The 26,840-nt window shown below is 40.4% G+C and overlaps 1 protein-coding gene across 2 annotated transcripts; it reads right to left on the bottom strand.

Annotated features, from left to right (window-relative positions):
- Positions 1–5,330: 5,330 nt before the first annotated feature.
- Positions 5,331–10,959, bottom strand: LOC103469683 (leucine-rich repeat transmembrane neuronal protein 4-like). 2 transcript variants are annotated; one of them, XM_008417535.3, is made up of 2 exons: positions 10,500–10,959; positions 5,331–10,074 (listed from the first exon to the last, which is right to left on the bottom strand). In XM_008417535.3, exons 1-2 carry the CDS (start codon positions 10,501–10,503, stop codon positions 8,435–8,437), a joined length of 1,644 nt encoding a protein of 547 aa, XP_008415757.1. In that variant the 5' UTR covers positions 10,504–10,959; the 3' UTR covers positions 5,331–8,434. The 2 variants fall into 2 exon arrangements, with proteins under 2 accessions (XP_008415757.1, XP_017162415.1); XM_017306926.2 differs by having other exon boundaries at positions 5,331–10,030.
- Positions 10,960–26,840: the final 15,881 nt, after the last annotated feature.

Raw genomic sequence — 26,840 nt, 5'->3', positions numbered from 1 at the left:
GCGCGGAGCACAGAACAACTTTTCTTCCTAAACTGTGACAACTTCCCTTTGAGTACTTTTATTCTTCATTGATTCTATTTTCATTAATCGTTTGGATTTAACAGCCTGGAACTCATTACTTCAATGTGCCAGCTTAAGGGTAATGCACGTTGGATCCTTAAATTCATCAAGAGAGAAAGGAGGAAACTCGCCCGGTCCCTGGGGCTCATTTTGTCCAATGTAAGGCTCGACGGCTCAATCATCCTTGAAGAGATTGGACGGCGGCCCCTCCACGGAAGCAGTAGGCCATAGAATTGTGAAATATGCTCAAGGACAGGAGCTGCGAGAATTTGTGGAACTTTAGAGTCGTCAGGATTATTGAGAAGCTGTGTGCCATTACATTCTAACGTGAGTCAAATTCATAGTGCTGCTGAGAAGCCTGCCTGATTTAGCTGGAGTCCCGCCAGCCAGTTCACATAATCAATTTCATCATCTTTGAATATGCCGCACAAAAATTCCCAAGGTGGTTTCATTATTTACTCTGAAAGGTTTGGTTTTGCTTATTCGCTCAACTTTTTTATACCGCTCAGTTCTGTTCGGGGTCACAAGAACCCTGGAGCTAATCCCAGTGATCAAAGGGCCAGGTGAGTGGTCACTGTCCAAATTCATTAAGGGTCACAGAACACGTGACAGACAACGAAATCACTGTCAGTCCTGCAGATAAATTTAAAATACCCCAACATGTAAGTTTATGACAGGAAACTGGAGGAAACCAATAAATACATGAGAAGAAGACACCATCCTGTCAACCACCAATCAACCAAGATTCATAAGATTCATTCGTCTAAGTTACTGTGCCTTTTTTTATCACGTTAAAATATTCCTCTATTTTATTTGCATTCCATATGGTGCATTAACACATTCTGTAATTCTTTATGTAAAAAAGTGAGACATGCATCCAACCCCAATTATTCTGATTCCTTTAAAGGAAATCCAGGACAACCGATTGCCTTCACAAGCCATTTAATTAGTAAATAGTTTTCCTGTGTGTAACTTAATAATTCCATCTTTTAATCGTAAGACTGCGAGTTAGATTCCAGCTTCCTGCCCTTCCGGACATCGTCATGTCCTTGGACAAGGACCTTGACCCCAAGTTGCACCCTTAGTTGCCTACAGATTGTTGTGTCTGTAGTGCAAGTGAGTCAATGTGCTGCATAAGTTTGTTTTTACTGATCACTTCAGCGAATAAACATCATCATGAAGACCCAAAGAACACACCAGTTTAAAGCATGACTATGCTAGAAAACAGTATTCTAAAATCTCTCACTGGGGGTTCAGTCCATCAGCTGAAATGGAAAGAGTATGATGCAACTTCAAACCTACCAACAATCGACTGTCTACCTAAATGGAGAAGACGAGTCAAAACGGTATTAATCACAGAAGCATCCAGAAGGTGATTGCTGCAGCAATCAACTACCATAGTTTGGAGAATCTGTCAACGGTACAACGATAAGTTGAACTCTCCACAAATCTGCTGCTTATGGCGGATAGGGAAGGTTGTTGAAATGTTCAAAGAGAGCCACTGCAAGCCCCCTTTGGCAGTTTGCATCGAGTCACACAGGGGAGATGGAAAAACCTGTGGAAGAAGGTTCCAGATGGTAACTGTGGCTTTCTGCAGTGATCCACAGCTCAGATGAAAGAATCTGTCAACTACCATTTGTGCACGCCGCAGATCTGTGCTTCGTGGAAGAGGGGCAAGAACACATCTGCTCCTTAAAGAGTCCCACAAGAGATCCCACTTGCAGTTTGTTATAATCCGGGGTTATAAACCAACAATGCACATTCACCAGAACACGCCATAAACCCCAATGGGGGAAACATGGAGTAGGGATGATCGAACTATGGGAAGGCTGTTCATCAGCAGGAGGCAAAGAAGCTGGTCAGAGTGGATCAGAGATAAATACCTGCTAGAGGCTGACTCAGACGACGACTTTGATCTTCCAAGCCAGAGCTGAAGTGGATTGTTTTAGATCAGAGCTCAGACATGTGCTAAAGTGGCCCAGTCAAAGTTCACACCTGAGTCTAATTGAAAATCAGCGACAAGGCTTGAAAAGTGTTAAAAATGTTAAAGCTGATACTCAAAAAGCACCTGCAGAGAAAGGTGGTTCTACAAAGTACTGAGTTAGGGAGGCTGAATACAAATGTGGATCATAGTTAAAAAAACTGAAAACCTGTATCACTTAATGCTACTATACAATTATTAACCATATTTTATTGGTTTATTGTATGAAATCCCAATAAGGGATATTAGATTGTGATCTTACCATTTAGGTCTGTGGCTGGAAAGGGAAAAAAAAAAAAAAAAAAAAAGTTGAGAGAGTACGATCATTTTTGGAAAGCTGCTGAGGTTCGTCTCGGAACCAGATTCTGCTCATCAGGAAGTCCAATAAACACAGTCTGCTGATGATGAAATGCCGCATTTGCTTTACAAAAATGTTATTCTCTCGTTAAATAACCAATCGCAACTGCTAGCAAAGACTTGCACACTTTCCAAAAATACCCAGTACATTTCCTAGAGCACCATGTGTTGTTTATTTATTTTTAAAGAATGTTAAGACTCTTTGGTCACAGAGCGAGCTGGCCAGGAAACGCACCGTTCTCCTGCTGTATTTCCTGCCATGCGTTTATTGATTCTACATTTGGCCTCCCTCCATGCTCGTCTGATTAGAATACTTGGTTCTATATGCCTCATGGTATAACGATCTCTCCCGTGTCTCGGAGTGAGTTTTTGCAATATTTTTGCCCTCGGAGTTCTATTTGTGCATTGTTTTTGGCTCGGTCGATACCTGCAACACTCCCACAATATTTCATCCTAAAACAAATACCCTGCGTAATGATCAGCGGCATGCGGGACTACAGCGCTCTAATCAGCATTCCTCTCCCAGCTACACAACACCAAAAGGTTTCAAAGCATAAGGAATTGCTTTTTCGCCAGCCACAATATGACAAGTCAAACACTAATTACAATATCTGCCAAAATTATATCAACAAATCATTTTTGCCCGTCTTATTACATTTCCCCCCCCCCACCCCTGTTTGGCCTGAAGGTTTCCCCAGTGGACCCTGAAAGAAATTCATCATTTATGCAAGAGCTATGGACTGAATTTATGGATATAAATTCTGTTGGCAGCATGCCTCTCTCCCTGCCAGCTCGGAGCATAAAGAAAGCCTGAGTCATGTTTAAATATGGACAGTGGGAGGTCATAAATCCTTATCGGAACAACCTTTGACCACTCAGAAACTCCATACGTACGGCGCAGGAGGCCTGTGAGCCGTTGACGTAGCCGATAAGGAGCTGGAGGAATCGAACGCTTGTTTATGGCTGAGAACCGTAAAAGACGCTCACGACGACACGCTTTTTTTTCCCTCTCCGCAGCTCCAGACAAATTTATTTCCACCCCTGGGAAAGACGGGTTTTAAAAATAAAAATAAAAAAGTGTTTTATTATATCAGCATAAACTTACTCTGAGAAATGTATGTTAGAAATTGTTATTTTTCATGGTGGAAGAGCTTTTGGCAATAAGGGGTCATTCAGTCTTCCTTACAACATTTCACAAGGTTAACCAGAAGGATTATTCTGCGATCTCTCTAGATCATCCTGGACTTTTTCTTATGTTCTCTTCAGCTTACTCCACTTGTTCTCTGTAGGATTAACAACTGGGGGCTGAGACGGCAGGAGATGAACGTTTTGGATCATTATCCATCTGAGGACAATTTGGAGAGACAAACTAACCTAACAGTCATGTTTTTGGACTTTGGGAGGAAGCTGGAGTACCTGGAGAGAACCCACCAATGCACAGGGAGAACATGCAAAAGTCATGCAGAGAGACACCAGGCCGGGATTCAAACCCACGACCTTCTTGCTGCATGACAACGGTGCTACTAACTGCGCAGCCATTGTTATCTGAAGTCCCAGTACATTTTCTGTTAGAGTTCATCAGGTTTTTATTTAAAATCCTCCACTATTTCAGCAAATTAATTTCATGCAATTTGAGAAGACGTCTTTGGAAGAGGAAAAGAAGCCGACGGCGCCATAGATTTTCTACCATATGTTTCATCTTGGGTTGGTTTCATAACCTGCACAGAGCGTTCGTTGTCGTCCTTCATCCGACAAAAGTTAAGCTAAACTCCTTGGAGATCTGCAGACTCCACCTGCTCACTCTGGTGTTTTTAAAAAAAAATTTTCCTAGAAGACCCTTTTCCATTTAGATAGTGACTAATGGTTGTCATGGAGATGTGGTGGCCACCCTTCGTCATTCTCCATCAGTGAGCAGTGGGCATTTTTTTCCACCTTCATACCATCATTTTCTCTACTGAGGAAGAAAACTATGCTTTCCTTTTCAAGAAATTGATGCTTTTTCCATGTCATATTTATGCAACAGGGAAAGTAAGAATTCATTATAAAAATGCTTTTCTTAATTAATTTTCCAGGGATTGTTAAGGGTAGCAGCCAGTGTGACATCTGTAGCTCTAACAACTAAACACTGACGTTATAGAATATTACTAATCAATAAATGGCTTCGAGGTAAACGTCACATTTTTTTCCAAGTTTATACATCTACAATGAAATGTATACGTTTATCTGTTGGGCCTTAACACATCTTTACCAAGGCTGCCAACAGAAACATCCAAGTGTATAGAGTAGAATCAGCCCCAACACGTTCACATAATGTTCCCCTCTCTAAATGAACACGTAATTGAAGCGGGGAGAAAAGGTCGCAGCAAGGTGGATGATAACTAAATTACAGCTAACCCGTCTCGACCTCGGCCGCACCGCCTCCACTCTCTCCTTCATTTTCCCGCGCCAGAGCGATTCTTCCCGCCCCGAGAGGTAGAACACCGTCGAACCGAGGCTTTTCCTGCACGTTTCTGCATCCAAATCGGTTTCATGTCGTCCCACGGAAAAAAACAAAACAAAGACATCTGCTACTTAAGCTCCTCTGGCTCTGAAAGCAGAACCTAAAAGTTTAAACCCGCTCATTTCCAGGCTCTCCTCTCCCGAGCCCAAGGTGGAGCGTGTAATCCACTTGTGGCGGGTTGAATGAACATTTCCGTCAGGGATTTGGGAATACCAGAGGAGCTCGCAGAAAAAAAGTAGCAAAAGGAGGCATCTGGAACCACGACAGCCGCCTTCGAAACGCAACCGAAATGTGTCACTTTCAGGCAAAAACACACGGATTAAAAGGCATTTCTTTCTTTCCACACAGTGGCTGTTATAAGTGTGCATACCCCTTGTTAAGTTTTGTTTTTATGTAAAAAAAAATAATAAAATAAAAAGACACCATGATAAATAGTTTTAAAACTATTCTCACCTTTAATGTGACATTAGCTTAGTACACTTAATCATAAAAACGAAGCAATCTGTTATGGCGGGGTGGGGTACATAAAACTTTTAAAAAGCAGGAGGAGCCTGGTTACATAAGTATGAATCCCTTAAACTAACGCTTTGTTGAAGCACCTTTTTATTCAATTTCAGCTTGCAGATTGCTCTATCTGCACTCTACATCTTCTGCTGCTAATATTTGCCCAGATGCTCAGTTATATTTAGTCCGGCGATCTGCCTCTGCCATTCTGAACCATTAATCTTCTTCTGGTGAAGCCGTTGTTTTTGTTTGGGCTTATTTTGATGGGAAAACATGAGATCTCTCTTCACCTTTAGTTTTGAGTCAAAATGGACCCAAAACCTCCAGAACTTCTTAATCAGTCTTGACAAAAAAAACCCAGTTTCATAAGGAGAACAGTAATGCATGATGCTGCCACCACCATGCTTCATTGTGGGGAGGATTTTATTTTATTTTTTTTGGTGATGCACAGTGAAAAGTTCGAGTTTGACTTCACTCCAACATTAGTCGTTTTACCAGAATATTTAACCAAACCAACATATTTTCTTCTGTTTATCAGCCATACTTAATCACACAAATAGAAATGTTAGTTTTGACTGAAACGCTTTAACTTACTTTTACTCTTTGGAATATTTAGTGCAGCTTTGTTTGCAGTTTGGTCATCTGCTGCGGTGTTGTGTAAAGTTGGTGAATGATGTCATAGCGATACAAAGTGCAATAAGTAAACACAGGCTTAACCAAACAGCATCAATGTCTTCCTGATTCTGGTTCTAACAAGCGTAAAACCTCAATAAACTGTTTCGCTACTGGAGAAAAATGAACTGAGTATTTCAGTTCCAACAACAAGGTGATATTAAAAGTTTTATTTCTTTCATGTTAGTTGAAAAAACTTTTAACACAAGGTTTTGTTGTGCATGGTATTGTTGAACCACACGTTAGAAAATGAAACTTTAGCTCGTCATCACACGAGAAACAATACTGTTTGCTGTTTCAACACACATGACCTCGGTAAAGAGGTCACAGTGGCCATTTCTCCTTTCCACATAACTTAAATTTGATCTGACTGGATATAGATTACCTTAAATATTTTACCTCATTTTCATTCTAGTGAACATTTCTTCTGTGTTATTTAGTTCTTGTCATTCCTCGTGTTTTTTTTGGGGGGGGGTTTTCCCAGAAAAATATTCATAAGTGATTTTCAGCCACAAAGTTGACAGAGAAATGCAGAACACAACAGTCACATGTAAACACAGGACACTGTGTTTACATGTGGAGAGAGAGCAGAACCGGAGGCAGATGACCAGGTTAGAGACGTTTTTCAGAGACCTAAGGTCTTATGATTTTATTTATTTTTACAAATTACAATTAAATTTGAAGGCTATAAGAGGCTTCTAGACAACAAAACAATTAGGTTTTATAAGGGGGGGAGGGGTAAGGCTTTACTGCAGTACAACCAGAAAGCAACAGGAATCCTATAACTCTTCCAAGTGTTGCTGTAATCCTCTTGGCAGCCCCCCGGCTCTTGTTTTATTAAATGTGTCACTTATTTTGCAATTAATCTCCTCAGTTGTTGATGAGTTTATTCAATGGACCATGGCATACAAACGTTGCAGTGTAATTTTTTGGTACCTTCACACAACGAGATCCATTTGATCCTTTGTGACCTCTCTCTCTGGAAACGAGGGCTTTAGCTAACAGAGGCAAACGAGCAAACATCAGGACAGATGAGCATCATCTCGATTTAATCTGATTCCCAACAACATGAAGTTGGTGTGAATCTTCACGCTGAGATGAAACCAAAAGGTGCGTGTTAATTTGATGGTGTGCAAATTTATGCAACCGGGCTATTGCACTTTTCTCTTTGTTCTATTTTCCCTCTGTTTCTTCAGTTGAACTGACATTTATCAAATTAAAGGTTTTACCTCATGAAATGGCGTTTTAACCAGAGTGTGTACACTTTTGCCACTGCTCCTGTCATGAATGGGTAAAGTACAGACTTTTTTTCTGTCTTGTGATTTCTTTTTTTTTTTGTTTTCCTCCCATCAACCATCAGTGTTTCTTTTAATTTGTACAGTCAAAAACACACATATTAATATATCTTTACACAAACAATGCATAAATATAATGACAGCAATAATGAATACAAAACTTGATATGAAAATTAACGCTGTTACTCCTCTCACACTCACTCGCACACACTCTCACACACGCACACACAGTCATCCAAGGCCTTAACTGGACCTGACACATTTGTACATCTCAGTCCTGAGGTTAGTCTCATGAGCTTTAAATATCCCTCATTTGGGTCGATTGTGACGATACAAACGGAAAACGTACATATTTTCTTTTATCCGTTCAGACAGATCATCTCCCATGGAAGAGAAGCATCTTTAATAAGGAGAGTGGCTTCATGCAAATGATGCTCTCTTTGTGATTGCCCCCCACCCCCATCATACACACACACACACATGCGCGCGCACACACACACACTGGGTACGGCTGCTACGGCTGAGCCCGTCTGCCAACTGTGGAATAACTCAACCGGACTAATGCTATCTGTGAGAAGAAGGTGCAGAGCTGTTAGTCGTCTGACCAGATGGCAACGGGACGCACTCGCACACGTACAAACTCACAGAGAGCGCATATGTCCTAAATGCTTTACGAGCTACATGATTGGAACCGAATGAGTAAGTAAAAACAGTGGCTTTGTAGGTTCATGAGAGTATGCTCTGACTAAGAACAAGGTCAGTCTCTCTGCAGAGCCCATTTGTGCCGCAGCAGATGTCCCGTCGTGGGTTTGGACCGTACACAGCTAATCCCACCACTCCTCCCATGTCAGTCGGGGCGATAATTAGCTCCAAATATATCTTCCCATTCAATTCATCCTTTCTGTGCACATCGTCGTGCCAAAAGCCCCAAGTATTTCCTTCAGCGCTGCAGACTATCTGCTTGCATCAGAGATAAAGCCTCCTTATCTTCCAACAGAGAAAAAATAAAAATCCATTTATCTCCGCTCGAAAAACGAGACCGCATGTCTCCTGAAGGCGGAGCACTCACACCTCGCACTCTATGGATCCTGAAATGGTGCATGTGCACGGCCTGTTTTCATTCACCAACGAGTCCAGCGCCTCCGAGTTGGAGTGGTAAGTCAGGTAGTACTCCTGCAGCTGAGAATTCAGGTCCTGTTCCTGCTTGCGGGCCTTTTTCCTGCGCTTATGGTTGACTGAGTGCTCCTGCAGCTGCCTCATGGTGTTGGGGTAGCGCCTCCACGAGACGTAAATAACCAGCAGGATCAATGCCACTGACAGGAACAGGGCTACACTGCCTGCAATGATTTTATGGAAAGCCATATGTTCAAACTGCAGCTCTGGGATAAATGGCGTGGAGGTCTGTGGAGAGAAGGGGGGCGTAGAGCTCAGGGTGGTGGTGGTGGAGGCGGCTTTGGGATCCGCCATCTTTATGTGTGTCCCGCCAGGACTCAGAGGAGATGGGGTAAATTTCTGTGGCGGCGGTGATGGACGAGTCAGGGCCGGGACTCCGGTGGCTGCCGGCCAAACCGTGACACTCACAGCTTGGGTGGAGGTCAGAATGACCACAGTTGTGGTCGAGAACATGTTTGCAGCGTCCGCACATATCGAGCGATTCCTCACCACGTCCACCACCCTTTCGCCCTGCGTGGCCTTGGGACCGCTGCAAATCATGTTGATGTCTTTGGGGTCCCTGAAAGTCCGGAGCCAGCCCATGAGGGGGCAGATGCTGGGGCTGCAGTCCCAGGCGTTGCCCGCCAGGCTGATTGTGGTCAGGGCAGTCCACGCCTCCACCACCTCCACAGGAACGCTGCTCAGCTTGTTAGTTTCCAGGTTAAGCGTCTGCAAGCTCGGCATACAGCGGAAAACGTCCGGCTCCAGCGTTTGGATTTCGTTCCCAGAAAGATCCAGCTTCTGCAGTTTCGGCCAGGTCCAAGGAACCCCTTGGCTTATCGACCGGATGCGGTTCCATGCCAGATAGAGCGCCTGGAGATTGGTAAGGCGTGGGAAAATGTAGAAATTAATCCGGGAGAATTGATTGTGTTCCAAATGTAGCTCTCTCAGCTTGAAGAGCCCCAAAAACGTGGTGCGAGTGAGGCTGCGCAAGCGGTTGTAACCCAAGTCCAAAAACTCCAAGCCGCGGCATTCCAGAAACGTGCGAATGAGGATCTGTTTCAGCCCGTTAGATCTGAGGTGCAGATTCTGCAGCTTGCGCAGCCCGTAGAAATAGCCTGGCTGCAGAGACTGCAGCTGATTATAGGAAAGGTCCAGATTTCTCAGGTTCGGTATGGCACTGAATGTGTTGTTGTGCAGAAAGCTCAGCCTGTTGGAGCTCAGAATAAGCTCCTTCAGCCTGCGCACGCCGTGGAAGGCTAAGGCGTCGATGCTGTGGATGGAGTTGTGGTCCAAGTAAAGCCAGATGAGCTGATTGAGCTGGGCAAACTGGTACGGCAGCAGAACCAGCAGGTTGTTATAGCGCAGAGACAAACCCTGACACCCCGTCGTGATGTTTATTGGAATGTCTTGGAAGATGCCGGACTCGCAATAAACAATCTTTCCTTCACAGCGACAACTCGCAGGGCACATCCTCTCCCCCTTGCTGAGCAGCAGCAGAACAGCTGCCTGCAGAAGAAGACAAGATAACCTCCAGTCCAACATCACAGAACCTGTTGGGGGTAGAGTGGGGCACAGGCAATCAAAGGGATGACTCAGTTTCTGAAAATGCATGCAACAACATGGATTGAATGAGTAAAGGTAAGACTTTCGTTTTCTCAAACAGTGGCTATGCTCTGGGTAACAGCTTGACGTCTGTTTTTGAGACCTGCTTCATTAAGAAATGTTCACAGGGACTTTTACTATTTACAGATGCATATGAAGACAAGTTAGAGACGAATGTAGTTTTGATTAAGCGAACAGGTATATTAAAAAAAAACAACTATTTTTGTAGCAGAAATACTGGCAACGAATAGAGACAGACTCATTATAGTAGAAATCTTTCAGTTTAAGCTGATCACAGCTGTCGTCCTGACTACAAGGAGACTGAAGAGACAGAAACTGTGTCACTAAAACAGTGAAGAACTGAATGACTTACCCATTATCACTGAATAAAGGAGTAATCCTCAGGGGGAAGGAGAGGGAAAAAAATGGATTAGGAGCGTTTTTTAAACTGGTCTCAGTCAGTCAGCCTGCGCAGCTGCAGGGGTTGGTCCGCATACTGAGCGCTTGCACTTGCGGGAGCAGACGCAAGTTTCTCTGCAGCGGTCAGAGCCGCGCCGGGTCCTACGGGTGACGCTTCGGAAAGGGGGACGCTGTCTCACTTGGCTCGTAGTTGGACCTGCCGCTCCACTTCAGTCTGCTGTGCTCGCAGTTACCCATTTGAGCGCCAGTGGACTGATGCACATCACCCCCTCCTTCTCCTCTCTGCGCTCTCTTTCCCTCCTGCCTCTCTTTACCTCACTCCTTTCTCAGAGGCGTAGGCGTCCTCAAGAACCTAAGCTTACAAATGATGGGTTTCTGCCATGGAAAATCTTGCCATTAACTAATAATTGCTAATAATTGTTTATCAGTTTCCTTTGATTGCTGCTGGTGTTTTTAGGGATGCTTAATTTAAATGTGGACCATGTCCTTTTGGTATGATGGGTGAAATAAAACAGTTTTCCAGGGATTTTCTTGTGAATTTCAATAGATTTAGTTCATTTTTCTGATGTTTGCCAGAAGGCGTGTTGATCTGCTGTGATTGGCTCTGATTAAAGGAGCAGTATTATGTGAAATTGACTTTTTTCTTTTTAGCTTTATATCATGCGATAATATTATTCCCTCATCATAAACATACCTGGAGTGTTGCCTTGATTCTTTAATGCATGTTGTAGAAATCCTTTAATCTACCATAGCAACCATTCAGCTGTGCAAAACATCTGGGTTTTGCACAGATGTTTTGCACAGCAAAGACGAAACAAACATATTTGATCCTAATTTACGTACACATTCTAAAGACAGCTGTAAATGTTCGCATTTACAGCAGTTTCCAAGCTTCCACCTCACAGAGCAGCCCACACCTTCTACTCCCCCACTCAGCTCCTTCAGACTAGCCAGCAGCAATTGGCAAACATCTGATAGAACTGTGCGTCTGTTGAGCTCATTATACAAGCTACTTCTCAGTGCAAAGCTGATAGAAATATTGTGAAAGGGTTAGTAGAGGAGCGATGTTGTAATAACTTCCTGTAGGCGGAGTTTCAGAAAGAGCAGGAGGGTCTTAAAGAGACAGACAACAATTTCAAGGCGTCAAATTACAAAGTTAAATTCATTTTAATACATTTGATGTATACCGCAATTTAATAAAAAACTCAAGGCAACATAGTTACTTTATTGTGCCACAAAATGTGGCTGGAAAACACGTACTACTGCCCCTTTAAAATATGTGGCCCAGATTGATTGACCAGACTGAAAAGGGCCTCATCATTCTTCACAGATTGCCATTTTCAACTGTACAAAATAAACACAACTGGTTGAATATAAACCAGCTATGAAGCAAATGTATTTTGTAAAGAGGTATAGAATGGAATAGGAGGACCACGCACACACACACTCTCATATGTGTTAGAGCAGCTTAGCGTATTTAGCTAACCTAACAGTCAAGCAGAAATCAAGAATGGACAAGAATGCAGAAATTTGTGCAAGAAACATCTGTTGACAGTAAAATTAAATGTATTTATGTGTTTCCTGGGGGCAGCGTCAGGTGGAGGAACCAACATTTTTAGAGGACATGACATATTAGCTATTGAAATTATTTCAGTTAGCACAAACGTTAGCTTCCCTCTCTACATCTTAATCTGGGTACAACTGAGGATGCTGGTTGAGTCAGCCATTACACACGCTTGTCTAGCCTGGTAGAGCAAAGCTGGTATGTTTGTGCTGTGAATGAATCGACATAGTTAAACTCCGTCTCAGTTTAGCAACAGCTCTAATGCTAATTCTAGTCAAACTTGGTGAAAAGTTACACTTTTCCTGTGTTTGTGGGTTATCTCTGCGTACTCCCATAACAACAACATGTTAGCTTCAACATGTCCCTTAGGAGTGGAAACATGCTTGTCTTTTCTGTCCATTGACAGGGCAGAAAGTCTTCAACTATCAATGCAGTGTTGACCCTCTGTGACCTTCTGAGAACCAAGCAACATAAAAGAAGCTATATATATATATATATATATATATATAAGAGATGCTTTTAAAACCCCTTATAATTTCTGTCACACTGTTCTCTCTGTGTAAAGTCCTTTTAGAGAAATGCCAGAGAAAGTGCTGGAGTATATGGAGCATAGAGTTGTGCTTGTTTCCATGTGCTGTGTGTGTGTGTGTGTGCGTGTGTGTATGTGGGTTTCTTTTGCTCCCTGATTGCAAAAAGGACAAATTTGGCTGTTTGGAAATATTTCTGATGGCAAAAATAGATACTCATTGCTTTGAAACTAAATGAGCACCAGCCAGCCCTCTTATTAATTTAAGACTGTTTCAACAGTGAGAAAGCTACAAGCAGTATGTCTGGCTTTCTACTAGAACAAATAGCCTGACTAATTACCCAAATAATGTGATCTTGTTATACTTGTGCGGTTCTAAAAGGTGCAGCGCTCCAATTCCTTGTTTTTGCTTTGAGTCACGCATTAAAATAACAATAAACAAAGGCTTTAAAAGCCATTGTAATCATAATAAGAAACACACTGTAATGTTTTCAGCAGCAGAAGGGATAATTGCTGCTTTCAGTTTCCAAATAAAATAAATGGTATTCTTCAATAAATTTCCATTTAATATTTTGGTTAAAAAAAAATAAAAAAAATACAGTGAAAACAGAGCATGAAGCTACAAAGTTTATTATTCTGCCTGTCATTTACAATACATGCGTAGGTATATGTTAAAATTTGAATTATCTGTATATTATTTGTTTGGTAATCTAAATTATGTATTACTCTTCAACCTTCACTTTAAGGTTAAGGCCTCGGACTGTGATGATCCACAGCGTTCCACTCCGAGACTCCAGCCTCCTGGGGGCCAAAACATAGAACTTCATTCCCTGTCTCTTTAGAACAGAAGAAGAAGAAGAAAAGCCCTGAAAAGAAAGCATAAAGTGATTTTTCAACAGAAAACCAATGCTGTTTTATGTTCTTGTTCCCAAAAGATATATGATTCAACTGGAGGGGCGAAGTGGTAGTAGATCTTTTCTGACTGTATTTCTACCCCCCTCCCCAAAAAAACAACAACAAAAACATGAATAGCACAATTTTGTTGCTTTTTTTTTTTCCTTCAACCATCATTTTCTTTATTTGCTGTGTGTTTGGTGCCATTCTTGGACAGAGAAAATTATTCTCACTCTTAGTGTGAGAATAAGCTACAGATGTCTGTCTGCAGGGAGCATTCACATTCCTGGCTGCCACAAATAATATTTATGCCACGCAGTGCATTGGACTGGGAAGTATCAATTAGGTCCTAACATTAAAATATTAGTCACAGTAAGTCTATTATTTACTTATTTTTAAAGCCTAACCCTGAGCCCTGGATCAGACCAATCATCCGACCTTGACCAAAGGTTAGCAGGTTGTCACAACTTAGGTCTTTTGAAACCTCAGCAGTTTTTAGAGTCAACACACTAATGATGACGATGATGATGATGATGATGATGATGATGATGATGATGATGATGATGATGATGATGATGACGACAGCTAAAATAGGTGGTAGCAGACTCTAAATTTACGGCTCATTTCTCCGTTACCAGTCATTCGGCACTGATAATTAACACTTGTTGCACCTATTAGAGTGGTGTCAAAGCCTAATTACGCAAACAGCCTACGTGTGATGGAGACGAGCAGTTCGCACCTCTGCCTGTCTGTGATGCGATGCCATGAGATCATGCACTAAACAGTATTTAAACCAACAGCCTGAATTAACAGAACGCATCAGACTCTACCGCCCTCGGAGTCTACCAGCAGACAGAGATAGTTCTCATTATGAGCCCGTTCCATCCTCATTCTTCACACTTTGTTCACCCTGCTTTATAACAGACTCTCTGGGAACGTTTCTGGACAGCTTTCCAAGTCTAATAATGTGGTAACAGCGACCCCCTGTGCTCATAATGTGAAATTACTTGTTTTTTGTTGGGTTTTTTTTTTTTAAACTGGTGACACTGAGCCACAACTCTGTGACCTCAGAAATGTCAAAGCAGAAAGCATCCAGGTTTGTTTTGGCTTGAGGATTTAATCATGTTGGATTTACTTGGGTTTGTGGTGGAGAGAGAGAGAGGAAGAGAGAGGCGGTGGTCGCTCTCTGATAAACAAAAACGTAGCTGTAGTATGTGGGGTTGCGTAATGAAAAGGTGAGTTTGCCTCTGCTCCAGGAGCATCTCAGCGGGAGAGGATGTGAGAGATGCGAGATGAGCCGTTTTGTTCATTCAGTGCCTCCCAGACGTATAGACGCGCCCGCCCGTAATTGAATGTCAAATAAAATCCGCTCTTCAAAGAGGGGGGAAGCAGGCTCACACGTGTTTGAGGAGCTCACATGCCATTCAACTTCTACGCGTTCAAGAGTGGAAGAGAGGAGTGGGGTGGAGGCGTTGCTTGAAATCGGTGCTGCGAACAGAGGATCCGTGGTAGTCACTGCTCAGAGAACGGGAGGGAGTGCGTCGCGTTTACCGTCTGATCAGGTGTCGGCTCTAACAAACACATTATCAGCTGGATATCGTGTTGAATATGAAAACTGGAAACGTGACGCCTCGTGTCCACAGGCTGTCAAAAACAGACAAAGTGATCATTTTCATGGGTGACAACTATTATCATTTGCTGTCAAACGCAGGTGACAAGCCTATCAGCTTATCCTAGGAAGGCATAATGTGTGCTTACCTTAAAAAAAAACAAACAAAAAAAAAAGCCAATGTCTATTTCTTGTTCAGTTTAAATCCACTTCGGGCCTAAAATGTACACCTACCAGGCATAACATTATGTCTACTGACGGGTGAAGCGAGTGATACTGATTATATCTTTATTATGACCCCTGTTGGAGGGAGAGATCTGCAGTGCTGCCAAAAAGTGTTCACCTGTTTACAGACTTCTTCTCTTTTAGTTTTTTTTTCTTTTCACACCTAAATGTGTCAGATCATCAAACTTATTTATATATCAGGCAAAGATTACATCAGTAACTAATAAAAAACAAAACTAAAAACAACTGTAGTTTTTGGCTCTTTATAAAGCAAGAAAATCATCCAAATCAACCTCACCCCATGTGAAAAAGTATTTGCCCTTGGTGCAGTAACACTTGCCCTCAGGTGCGCAAGAAAATTGGTACTAAGCCTTTTATATCCAAGTAGTCGAATCTTTTGAGCTCTATTTGCAGTGGGGGGGTTTTTAGCCCACTATTTGTTGAATTGTTTTAAACGTGGTTTTCAGGGACGAGCGTTTCGTTTAAGGTCGTTTTTCTGTCCTCACTTTGACTAGCTACCTCCTTAGTTTTGCATGTTGTCTTTAGCTAGTTATTGGTGCCACTTTCAAGATTTTCTGGTAGAGAGCAGAATTTATTGGCCTGTCGTCAATCACAACAGGTCATCTTGAAGCACAGCAGCAGTAAACCGTCACATCTCCATGTTTGACTGTTGGTGTGACGTTCTTTACTAAAATGTATCACAGGATGCAAACATAACAAACTTTGCTGGAGATGACTTGTCCAAGTAACTATTGAGATAAACAATAATATTGCTGTTTTGAGATCATTTTCATGTCAAATACTGATAATGATATAATGACACTAGTCTGGCCTGTCAAACTTTAACTTTGTAAAGAACTTTTAAAACTGAAACTGGGAGATATCTAAAATGTCTAAAATATAACACAACAACCAAAAACAGTAAATAAATTGGAGATAAAAACCTACATACAGCCAAAACCATGATTAAGATAGAACACTATGTCTCTGTAAACAAAAAATATTAATCACCAGAATGAGAAGTATGCAGCTCATTTTAATTGACCATACGAATTTATTCTTGTACTATTCTGACTGTGTTCTCGTAATGTTACGGCTTTACTCTCTCAATTTCACGACTTTATTCTTGCAACTGCACTATTTCCATTTTCTTAGCGTGGCCCTAACTCTCTGTCGTAACAGCCTGGATGAAATATTCTAGTCAGTCCTCAGAATATTTTCCCAAAGAAAATTAGTCATCGATAGCCGAAAGAGAGGAGTTTAGTAGCCTCTAAGAGTCAATAGTAGTCAGTAAGTGACATTTAACTTGCCTTTTTCCCACATGCGCAGTTTTACAGCAAAACCATAAAACCCCAACATGTATTGGGGTTTCCTCATCTTTCCGCATGACTGTACTTGCAGAGAAGTCAACTGCTGCTCACTCAGTATTGGGTACTGAGTGAGCAGCAGTCTTTGTAATGTAACCACATCAGCTTTGCCTCTTATAACTTTGATTCAATTATTAATAGCGATCTCAGTTACATTACTAAAAGTAAGAATTTGTGACTCTTAGGTGATATTTTATTGCAAAGCCATCTGTTAAGAGCAAGGTGTATTATTCTGAATGATGAAAAGGATTAGGTGTTTTTTAGATAGCGGTAAAACGTAATTGTTTGTGATTAAAGAGACTCAAAGATGAACAGAGCCTCTCTGTAAGTCTGGAGCAGAGAAGCTGCCGAGAGAAACTATGCTGCAGCTTCTGGGAAACTCAATGAAGGATGGATTCAGCCGTGGAAATCCCGCCTTAATCTGCTGTCTGTGCTTTGTGAAAGAGCCCTCTGACCCGTCTCTTATAGAGAATATACGGCGCAACGCGAAGAGGAGAATCCGATTACCAACGCATGTTGCCTGGACGTTCCCATCAGTGAAATAAAAGTGTGTTTAAAAGAAGTGAATCACGATGAACCCCAATACTGGTGATTTAGTTTTCCCAGCCATTCGGTGGATTCAAAAGGTTTACTGACATATAGGTGGTCAAAAACTGCAAAAATGAAAATTTTTGATTAAAATTACATGAGTTTTGAAGGGGACTAAACTGATCTGTTCATCTTTTTTAGTTGCATTCCAGGCTGTTCGTTTACAAATTTAAAATGTAAAAAATTGTTCGTCGATTTTATTGTCTGAGGAAAGCTGGGGAACAATGACGCTTACGAGGTCCAGAGGTCATCCTGCAAACTTACAGGGTATTTTTATTCATGATATTAGAGAAATTTGAGATACAGGGCGATCACTCTCAAAATATTTAGCTGCTTTTATTTCTAAAAATTATCATAAAACCACAACAAAAAAAATCAAATCTTGAATGTGGACTTCTTTTTAGTTGTTGCCTTTTGTTTACGAAATAATACAATTTTAATACCACAAACACAAGTAAGGAAACTAATGAAAAAAAAATTGCATCAGAGTCACAGACGGTAAAATCTGTCCATTTGCACGTTACGGACTTTCTCCTGGTAATTGGGAACTTTTCATGAGGATGTTACGAGGGGTATTTCATTTCAATCATTCTCATTAATTCACCTCCCTCTCACTGCTCATGCCACCGCACGGCTCCCCCGTCTCTCAATCTGTGGAGCTTCATTAAAATTTTATTTGGAACTAAAGTGCAAACAAGGCATGAGAGGCATTAAAAGAACTTGATTACAGATAGCGGTGAAATAGAAAAGTGTGTGGCGTATTAAAAACAAACATTCAGGTTAATGGAAGCCTGAACCAGTTTCCACAATCCTGGAATGTGTCATTTCTGCTTTAATTCACTCATTTCATATGGGCTGATTTGTTTCTAACTTACAAGCTGTGTGTACGATGGTGCTGGTGATACTTATTGGTGCCTATTTTACAAATATGCGAAAAGTCTGTTGATTCTTTTAAGAAGCAGTTGAAGACTCGTTTATTCAGACTGGTTTTAGCTAGTTCGGACTTGAATGCATTCTGTTTTTATTTGTTCTTTTACGTTTCTACCATCTGTGTTTTTACTACGAAGCACTTTGTGGTTTTGTGGCCTGCAAAATTAGAGACATGAAGACAATTTACCTCCGTAAATAAAGCAATATTTTATTACAATACCATAAATGTATGAGTGGTGGAAAAAAAATAAAATATTTGCACGTGCCAACTTTGAGTTTTCTGTGTTGCGTTTGGAAAAATGGCTGCTTCCTTCCTGAGTGGCCTTTCAACACTGAAATGAACTTTTCACCATTTTTAGTTCGCAAAACAATTAGATTATTTAATAAAAGAACCTTCTTGCTGTCATTAAGATAACAGAAATGTGATTAAAAAATTTAATTACTACAGCAGAGCTCCCTCTTTGCTGGGATGTTTATGCTGAGTGATGCATTTTTCTGTCAGTTTGGCTCCAGAACGGTTTGCAGGTGATCTTTGACTACAGAGATTAACGTGTGGTTTTTACTCAGTGAACTGCTGAACTAGATAGATTTCATAATAGCACTAAGTCAAAACAAGAAGTCTGGAAAACCTACGCACTGCGATTACAGAGGTACATGCTTATGTTGTATGAACCACTCACTGTTAAATTCGTGCTTCTTTTTTTTTTTTTTTTAACACAGGTCAAATACCTGCAACCAGGCTGACAAGCTGATGCCGGATTAACACTTCTCGGAAGCGGCATTAGTAAATGTGCCTATTTTTGCAGAGTTAGAAGCTGGCATGCTGTGCAGGTGAGGGTCAGCTCATCCCTTCCAAGGTAACTGCGGAAATTATAAACAGAGAGAAGCTCCCACGCGTTATTTTCCTACCGCTATAGGAACAACAAGATGTATCAATACATTCCCAAACCAAAAAGGATGCTGCTTTCAGCTGGTTTAAATCTCTCCCTGCTGAAGAGAAAAGTAGAGAAAGGTTTACCTACACCTTGTGTATACAGACATTTTCAATTTTGCAATTCATTATTTGTCTGGGAATAAAAAAAGACACACACGCACACACAACTGCAAATGAAAGAGGAAATAAGCAGCTGCCAAAGAAAAACCTTTCTGATGGAAAATATTACGTTGTAGCTGTTTGATGTAAACCCAGAAATATATTGGCATCATCACGATAATGTATCTCCAACACTTTGTCACGGCTTTCCTAACAGATGCATGTTTGCTTATGCATGAACACGAAATGAAAAGATGGAACTCCGTGAAACTTCATCTTCTTCTGAAGGACGGTGAAGACAATTAACAATTAGTCGTTTTTTTTAGAGAAAAATCTCTAAATTGTGTTTTGACGTTTTTAACCACTGCTAGAATGTCTGTGGAAAAAAAAATCTCTCTTCTGTTTTTTACTTTTTGCCGTACTTTAATGTTTGTTTAATGTTTCTGTTACAGTTGAAATGAGAAGTTTGCATACACCAAAAAATAAAAAACCCACGTAAAACAATTTTCTGTCTGAAGTTTTTAAATCACACCAAGCTTGTCTTGTGTAAATGACCAAAGCGCTCTCTATTTGCTAATTTCAACCAAAATAAGAGAGAGGGAGAAAATGTGGGAAATTTATTAATGTCTGCAAAATCAGAAGTTTACATACAGAATGATGCTTCGTGAACTGTGTTGGACTTTTTTGAAGCAGAAACGGCAAAGGTCAGAAGGTCATTTCTTCATGATTACATTTAGTGCAAGACAAATGTTTTCCAAACCAACTTTTAATCCTGAATTAACTATTATTAAGCACATATTAACATCATATTAGACACAGCCGGTAACAGTCAGATCCAAATAATCAAAAAAGTTCCTTAAATAGGACACCATGAAGCAGGCAAGCAGATCTAAAAATATGTTTCTCATTCTGGAAAGGGTTACAAAGTTATCTCTAAAGCTTTGGGACTTCAGTAAACCTCAATGAAACGGAGAAAACACTGATGAACATTCCCAGAAGTGATGGTCGCACCACGATTACTCCATCAGGGACTCTGACAGGAGGTCACAAAAAGAAACCGGAACAGCAGAACTAACTTGCCTCGGTTCAGGTCAGTGTTTATCAATCAGCTAAAAGATGAAGGAGAGACTGGGCAAACATGGCATCCATGAGATGGTTCAAAGATCAAACCCATTGCTGACCAACAGAGATTAAAAAGATAATCCCACATTTCCACATAAAAGCATCTTGACGATTCCCACGATTTGGGAAAATATTCTGTGAACCCACGAGACGAAAATGTAACTGTTATAAATCTGAGCGATGGGGAATATCCCAAATGCTTGATTGCAGTTGTTGATGCCAAGGGTAGCGCACGCAATTATAGGATTAAAGGCCAGTTACTTTTTTCTTTTTGCACAGGACCAGCCAAGGAGCCGTCTGCCAAAAGGCATCGTAAAGACACATTTCGAAGAACCAGTGAGAGCAATGATCCACGTTAAATCAACAGGACGCGCCAAACAACAAAACAAGGTGTACAATTTAATTCACAGAGGAAACATCGGGGGTGAATTAAAGCCAGATGTTTCGGGAAATGCCTGCCTGCAGGGGGCAAATGTTCAGAAACTCATTAAAGCTACAGATTTAGAAGTTGAGGTCAGCATTAGTTCAAAGTTGCCTCAGTTTTCTCCTCGCGCAAATTATTTTTTTTATGATATATTCATCTGTAAAATCTGTTTTCATGTGATTCATTAGACATGGGAAAAAGCTGATCCCTCCCTCAGTCAGTCCCACACCATAATTAAAGTTTGATAGTAAGCCGTTCAGTTTTATTTGAAGGTGAACGTGTCATCCGAGTCTCTGCTGACTTGCTTCTGATGACGCTTGTGAAGTTGCTTATTTCCAAAATCTGTAACGCAAGTATTTATTTACGTCGCAAGAAATAGGATTTCAAGAATTAACTGGGTGAATTCAGGCAATTCAAGCCAGGACTGATATATATATATATATATATATATATATATATATATATATATATTTTAAAAAATAGCATAGTGTGAAAAGAACGCGCCAGACTCAATCCTGCGTGGTGGCTTGTGAATGCCTGATAACCAGAAAAGCTAAACGAAACATGAAAAATGGGTCACACCAGATTTGTTCAACAACATAAATAGAAAGTGATCCACAACAAGTCAGAAACTTACCATAGCTGCACAACTGAGGAGTTGTTACCTCTGCTGTCTCACACGAAGAAGGTCCTGGGTTTGAATCCCAGCCAGGAATATCTCTGTGTTTTTCCTGTGCATGCTTGGCTTCTCTCCAAGCATCCTCGTTTCCTCCTGCCATCCAAAAACACGAGCCTTATGTTAATTGGACTAGATTGCCCTTAGGTGTGAGTGTGTGCCTGAGCGTGATTTCTATTTTGTGTTACCTTGTGATGGACTAGTGATCTGTTCAAGGTCTACCTCATCTCTCACTTAGTGGCACCGGCCTCGTGACGGTGCAAGGACGAAGCAGGGATAGAGAGGGACGGGAAACCTTTTTCCTACATAAGAATCAATTTGCATCCATTCTTTTTTTCTTTATACAACCTTGTATTAATTATCGGGTGACGGGGACACCGACCAATAGACACAACGCTGTGACCTGCAGAGTCAAAATGATGAGATGTCGAAGGAAACTGTTTGTCCTTTTTTGAAAAATAAGTACTTAATAACCGTGACGTTATCTTTAACCCACTGACTTTTATTCTGTTCACTGGGAGATGAGTGGATGACAAGGATTCAATCTAAACAAGTTCACCCCACAGACGCCAGAGATCTCCAGATAAAGTCACTCCCGTAGATTTAGCTTTGCGCTAACCCCGGTGGCATTTGCAGCAGTTTCATTTCACCCTCCCACTCTTCCACCGTGTCACATTTCAGTTTACGAAAACATGCATGACTAATCAATCGCAAGCGTCACCAGACCTTTTGATGGAACAGATTAGAGTGCTGCAGGATGCTAGATTCGGAGCCGAGTTAATGTCGCTGACATGCTCACAGTCACCTTGATGTGGATTTTTTGTGTGTTGGTGTGTGTTTTTGTGTGCGAGAACATTTTGTGTGTGTGTGTGTGTGTGTGTGTGTGTGTGTGTGTGTGTGTGTGTGTGTGTGTGTGCGTGTGTGTGTGTGTGTGTGTGTGTATGTGTGCGTGTAGATTCCTGACCTGCCCTTCAGCCTCAGTTAGTTGATTGATCTAACAATGGAAATTAAATCAGAGATTGGAGCTGAAGTGATGGATGCATCCGCTTTTGGTCTGGTTTCCTGCAATTTCTCTGCAACACGCTATCTGTGATTTGAGCTCAGATGTTCATTAAAGTTCATTACTGGTAATTAATGCTACTCATTAAGTACAAGGGGGTAAGGGACAGTTTAGAAATGATGATTTTGACCCCGTCCCAGACTCCCATTATGAAGCCTTTAGAGGAACTCTTTGTTTACGTGTGATACATCTCACCCTCGGTGTACAACAAAACGAACTAACAGAGAAATGAAGCAGCAAAAGGCTGGCCATTCATCTACAAGATAAACCCACAGACATTAAAGTGTGAAAAAGAGAAAAAAAAAACATTGTCACATTTTGCCTAAATCCTAAGCATAATCATGATCAATACAAACACGGCTGTTTAAAGCTTTTAGCTCTCTTTAGAAGCTTAATGATTACCTGCTTTATCCTTCCCGAAAACACTTTTCATGTGTTTAGCATCATTTTCTTGTTGGAGCACTCAGATATGTCAAATTCTCAGCCATCTTATCCAAACTGCCACCTCCGTAAAATAAAACTAATTAGGTTTTTCTAAACAAGCTAGGAATCTTAGAAGCTCAAGTCTGTCTTAAAAGGGAAGCAGAGACACTTCTGCCACTATCCTCAGCGAAGGGAATAATATCTGGCTACTCAAAAAGAGGCAAAAAATGTAACATGTATGGTCAGAGGAGGTAAAGATTGAGCTATTTGACCAGAGTGACAAGAATGATGTTTGGAGAAATCGAGAAGAGGCTTTCAAGCCTAAAAACCCCCAGTTGCCAAGCACAGCTATGGTAGCATCATGTTGAAGGTCGATGTGGTAGCAGTGGTAATGGTGGGTACAAAGTGGGTACAGTAATGAAAAGTGAGGAATACCTCCAAATTTTAAAGTGTGACATCAAATCAATAGCTAGAATGTTGAATCCGAAACACAACAAGACAATAGTAATCCCCTAACAAACATAAAAACTAGTAAAATGGGCTAATATAAACAATCTGGAATGGCCCTGATCTCATCTCTGTTTCAATTTTTATGGACTTTATCTTAAACAGAGCTCTTGCGCTTCAGTCACTAAGGCAACCCTAAATGAGTCCTCGGTCCAACACACCTGACTCAAATACTTCAATTGCTTCCTCAATACACAATCAAGTTCTACAGAGTCCTGCCAATGACCTAATTATTTTATTCTGGTTTGTTGAGATGGAGACATACAAGTAAACAATGTAAATTAATTCTATCATTTCTGATTAGAAAAGTTGTCAAATGAACTATGCCAGAAGCTAAGGACAATAAAAGTCTGTTTTTTTCTCTCAAATAACAATGTAAACATTATTGGAGATGAAAGCACTTGAGCTTGTGTCTATAATTTTCACCAAGTGAGTATTACATTATTGATTCAAACTTGTGCACCAGTTTCTGTTCTTAATTCACTGAAAATACTTGCTGTAAATTATTCCACACTGAATGGATCACATATGCTATTGTAAGCTTTTCTGATTTATCTACCAACACAGTGTGCAGATGAAGGCATATTTGAAATTTCCATTATGCATAATCAGTCTTAACAACCTGACCTTTCCATCATAAACTCACCTTGCCAGTAATTAAAGAACAGCATTAAGTGGGATTTTTCAAATTATTCCACAGTTTAATTTTCTGAAATATTACAAGCGGTCTCCTTGATTAATACTAGTATAAATCCCTTTCCCTCAAATTTATAAAGCAAGTTGTCCACAATGTGCTTAAGTTCTAACACTAGCCTATGGAGAGCCATTTCAGCCAAAATTAAATAAATAAATAAATAAATGGGTAAAATAAATAAAAAATGAGTAAAATAAATCAAAAAATGAAGAAAATGAGTGAAATAAATAAATAATTTGTTAAATAAATAATTTAGCTTTTTCATTAACCCAATTTTTCATTTATTTATTTTTCATATTATCAATTTCTTAATTTCCCTTTTTTCATTTATCTATTTTTCATTTACCCACTTTTCATTAATCTATTTTTCATTTAACCATTTTTTAATTTAGCTTTTTCATTTTTTCATTTAGCTTTTTTTTACAAAGGTAAAAGAAGGCGATCGACTCTAAACCTCTCCTACCTTTTTACTGTCTTTAATCAAACTGTTGGGCCATTAATTTGAAGACGTTTTGTTGATTTTATCCTTAATAAGATGTTATTAAATCTTGCACAAAATGACCAGATAAAAGATGTACAACATGCCAGTTTAAACTTTGATCTATTTGCAAAACGACTGAGCTCTGCAACATTAAAACATGGATAGAACCTTAACTACATTAATCATAGCTCTTCTCTTCAGTGTTTGTCAGTTTCTGATGGTGCAGCAGCTCTGTGCGGCCTTCAGGAGAATGGGACATCAGAGTATCATCCATAAAACTTCACCCACATGGCATTTATTGTGCAAACCAAAGCTTTCAGTGGAAAAACTAAAGTTCCAGGTCCTTTTAATGCCATACAAATATGAGACAGAAACATGGATTATATCTTTATATAAACTATTGATTTATAGATTAATAGTTTTACTGGACAGAAATTACAAAGAACAAATCTGGTTCTTAATAAAATTCTAATGAGTCAAATTGAAAGTGTCATGGAGTCAACAGCCTCATGACATTAACATGAAAAATAATATTGAACAAATAAACATATCAAATCTAATTAAAAACATAAATAAGTGATCAGTTCTTTACTGTTATGGTCTGTAAGATATATTTATTCTCAGTTCTAGATATGGTCTCAACAAACCCATAGCATTTCAACAATATTATTTTACCTTTTATGTGGAAATAGTATCTGTTTATTCTTGCCATACAGTCTCTGTATTAATTATTGCTCGAAAGGTCTTGCCATACCAGCTTATTCCTCTGTATTTAATTTTGTTTCTTAGTTTATTCTTGCATTTTGTTCTTCATTCATTTCCATTTAGTTTCATTTTATTAGTATTATCCTCTCTTGGTTTATTGCTATGTCCACTTTAGTTTCTTTCCTGTTGCTACATTTATTTTATCGTTTATTGACGCTCACCATCAGTAATCTCATCACCTGCTGCGCCGCCTAATCGTCATGTGTTTCACATCATGTGTTGATTTTTTCACTGTTCAGTGTCGGATTCTCTGTTTTTATGCCATAATTCACATCTAGTTCGTGGCTCCGTTTTATGTCCCGCTTCTCCTGTTTCAGAGTTTTGCGCAATGTGCGCGTCTTTTTTTAAGCCCCTAAGGTGCAGAGCGGTCGGGAAGAGAATCGATGGGGAAAAGGCAGACTGACATAAACCTTTTAAAACAACGGAAACAATTTCTGCATTCTGATTATTGAAATTTAAAAGTGCTATGTTGTTCTATCACCCCTGTTTCATACCGGACCACTTACAGCACCGTGTTAACGCTATAAAATGAAGGTTTCACCCATGGAGGGATTTCTTTATTTCTTTATTTAAATGGGTTCATTTTTCAGAGGGATACACAGTGAGGGTATCATGATTTTAGCTAACAGTAGCAGGAGAACGGAGCTGCGCCAAGAAGCTAACAGAAGCTACAAACACTGAATAGAAGAAGAGCTGCTATCGATACAAGCATGGTTTATTGTTACACAATACAGTTTTACCAAGTTGCTCAAAGTCTAAACTGGCATTGTTGTGCATTTAAGGTGTAAAGTTTACCTTCGACCAAACGCCCCCCAAAGGCATCCCAGGCCCCCCTTTTGTAAAAATGTCCGCCAGCGCCCCCTGCCGTCCTCTGAACGCCCCTGGGGGCGATACCGCCCACGTTGAGAACCGCTATTATAGTTGGATCACAGCTGGTAGCTACGAAGGTGTCCCGAACATTCAATCGTAAGCCAACTTCGTTCAAACTATAAAAACTCCCGACGGTGAAGCTCTGAGTCCATGAGAGCCGCCAACTGAAACACGTTCTGTCTGAGCGGCCACACGAGAACTAAAGTCAGGAGTAATAACACTATTTTCTAATGAAGTTAACGAGCTTCAGCTTATTGATAACCCGTTAGTAGGTCGCCATCTTTCTTGAAGCAAAGTATGGGTGTGACGCACTAACCAACCAATTGGGGAAGTTGTAGCCTGATGACGTGCCTCTCCTGATTTGCATTTATTTTTTTTCCTAAGTTTTGCGGGGAAATAGAATGTGATAAATAAGAAAATAAGGAAATACTAAATGAATAAGGGGAATTGGAAAATGGGAAAAGTAAAGATTTTTCAAACAAATGTTGAATGAAAAATAGATAAAAGAAAATTGGGTAAATAAAAAAGGGATATAT

The sequence above is a fragment of the Poecilia reticulata genome, chromosome 9, assembly GCF_904066995.2.
Source record: "Poecilia reticulata chromosome 9, P_reticulata-male-v2, whole genome shotgun sequence".
NCBI classification, from domain to species: Eukaryota; Metazoa; Chordata; class Actinopteri; order Cyprinodontiformes; family Poeciliidae; genus Poecilia; species Poecilia reticulata.
This window is presented reverse-complemented; position numbering and strand designations above follow the sequence as displayed.